This window comes from Nicotiana tomentosiformis, chromosome 1 (assembly GCF_000390325.3).
Source record: "Nicotiana tomentosiformis chromosome 1, ASM39032v3, whole genome shotgun sequence".
Classification (NCBI taxonomy): domain Eukaryota; kingdom Viridiplantae; phylum Streptophyta; class Magnoliopsida; order Solanales; family Solanaceae; genus Nicotiana; species Nicotiana tomentosiformis.
In genome coordinates, this window is record NC_090812.1 from 32,446,346 (window position 1) to 32,447,626 (window position 1,281).

The 1,281-nt window shown below is 39.1% G+C and overlaps 1 protein-coding gene across 1 annotated transcript; it reads left to right on the forward strand.

The window, feature by feature from the left end:
• The first annotated feature begins 421 nt into the window (after positions 1-421).
• LOC138905318 (uncharacterized) lies at positions 422-913 on the forward strand. Its single transcript, XM_070193832.1, has one exon. It carries the CDS (start codon positions 422-424, stop codon positions 911-913), a length of 492 nt encoding a protein of 163 aa, XP_070049933.1.
• The last annotated feature ends 368 nt before the right edge of the window (positions 914-1,281 follow it).

The following is a 1,281-nucleotide window of genomic DNA, read 5'->3' on the forward strand; positions in this document are numbered from 1 at the left end:
ACATAATAAATATATCAAGACACTACGATCTGATCGTAGTGGGGAGTACTTCTCTGCGGAATTGATCGTAGTGGGGAGTACTTCTCTGCGGAATTCATTAATTATTTATCAAAATGTGAAATAACCTCTCAATTATATGCACCTGAAACTCCACAACAAAATGGTGTAGCTGAAAGAAGAAATAGGACTCTTATGGAAATGGTTAGATCAATGATGAGTTATTCCAGTTTGCCTTCGTCCTTTTGGGGACATGCCTTAGAAACAGTAAATTACGTTCTGAATTTAGTTCCTTCAAAGTCAGTACCTTTGTCCCCTATAGAATTGTGGGCTGGGCGCAAGCCTAGTCTGCGGCACATTCGAGTTTGGGGTTGTCCGACACATGTGCTAAAAGGGAAAACAGATAAGTTGGAGGCGAGAACGAATGTATGTGTGTTTGTGGGTTATCCAAAAGGGACGAAAGGTGTTTTATTATATTGTCCTAAAGAAAGAAAAAAAAAAGGTAATTGTTAGCACAAATGCCAAGTTTCTTGAAGAGGACTATTTGATGAACCATGTTCCAAGAAGTAAACTTGTTTTACATGAACTTAGCAAAGGAATGGAAACTCAGTCATCTGAAAAACAAAACGACCAAATGCAAACCCCGAAAGTCGATTTTGACATTCCATTGCATTTTAGTAGTGGGAGAAATGTCAATAGACTTGATGTCCCGCAAGAACAAGTGCCTGAAGTCATACTACTACAAAGTAGTAGGAGTTATGTTGAGCAAACTACACAACAGGATGAAGTCGTTGATATCCTTGTGGATAACATGGAGACTCAGGTTCCTGATAATGATGTGGTCCAACCACAAGATCATAATGGTGTAGTTGCAACTAATGTAGTGCGTAGTCGTAGTGGGAGAGAAATAAGATAGCTAGTTCGTTATACGCTCTTGGGAGAATCATATGATAGGATCCATGAGGAGCCAACTTCCTAACATGTCAATTACGACCAAGCACTACAAGATAAAGATATTGATAAGTGGGTTACTGCTATGAAATCAGGGATGGGGTCTATGCACTCTAATCAAGTCTGGCATCTTGTAGAATCACCTGATGGGGTTAAACCCATTAGATTCAAGTAGATCTATAAGAAAAAGAGAGGTATATACGGAAAAGTGCAAACTTTTAAAGCAAGGCTTGTAATGAAAGGGTTTACTCAGAAAGAAGGGATCGATTATGAGGAAACCTTCTCGCCGATAGCCATGCTTAAGTCTATTAGGATTTTCTTATCCATTGTTGC

Bases quoted from the DNA above. Each gene is read 5' to 3' on its own strand.
- LOC138905318 (XM_070193832.1), top strand. From the start codon at position 422: ATGTATGTGTGTTTGTGGGTTATCCAAAAGGGACGAAAGGTGTTTTAT.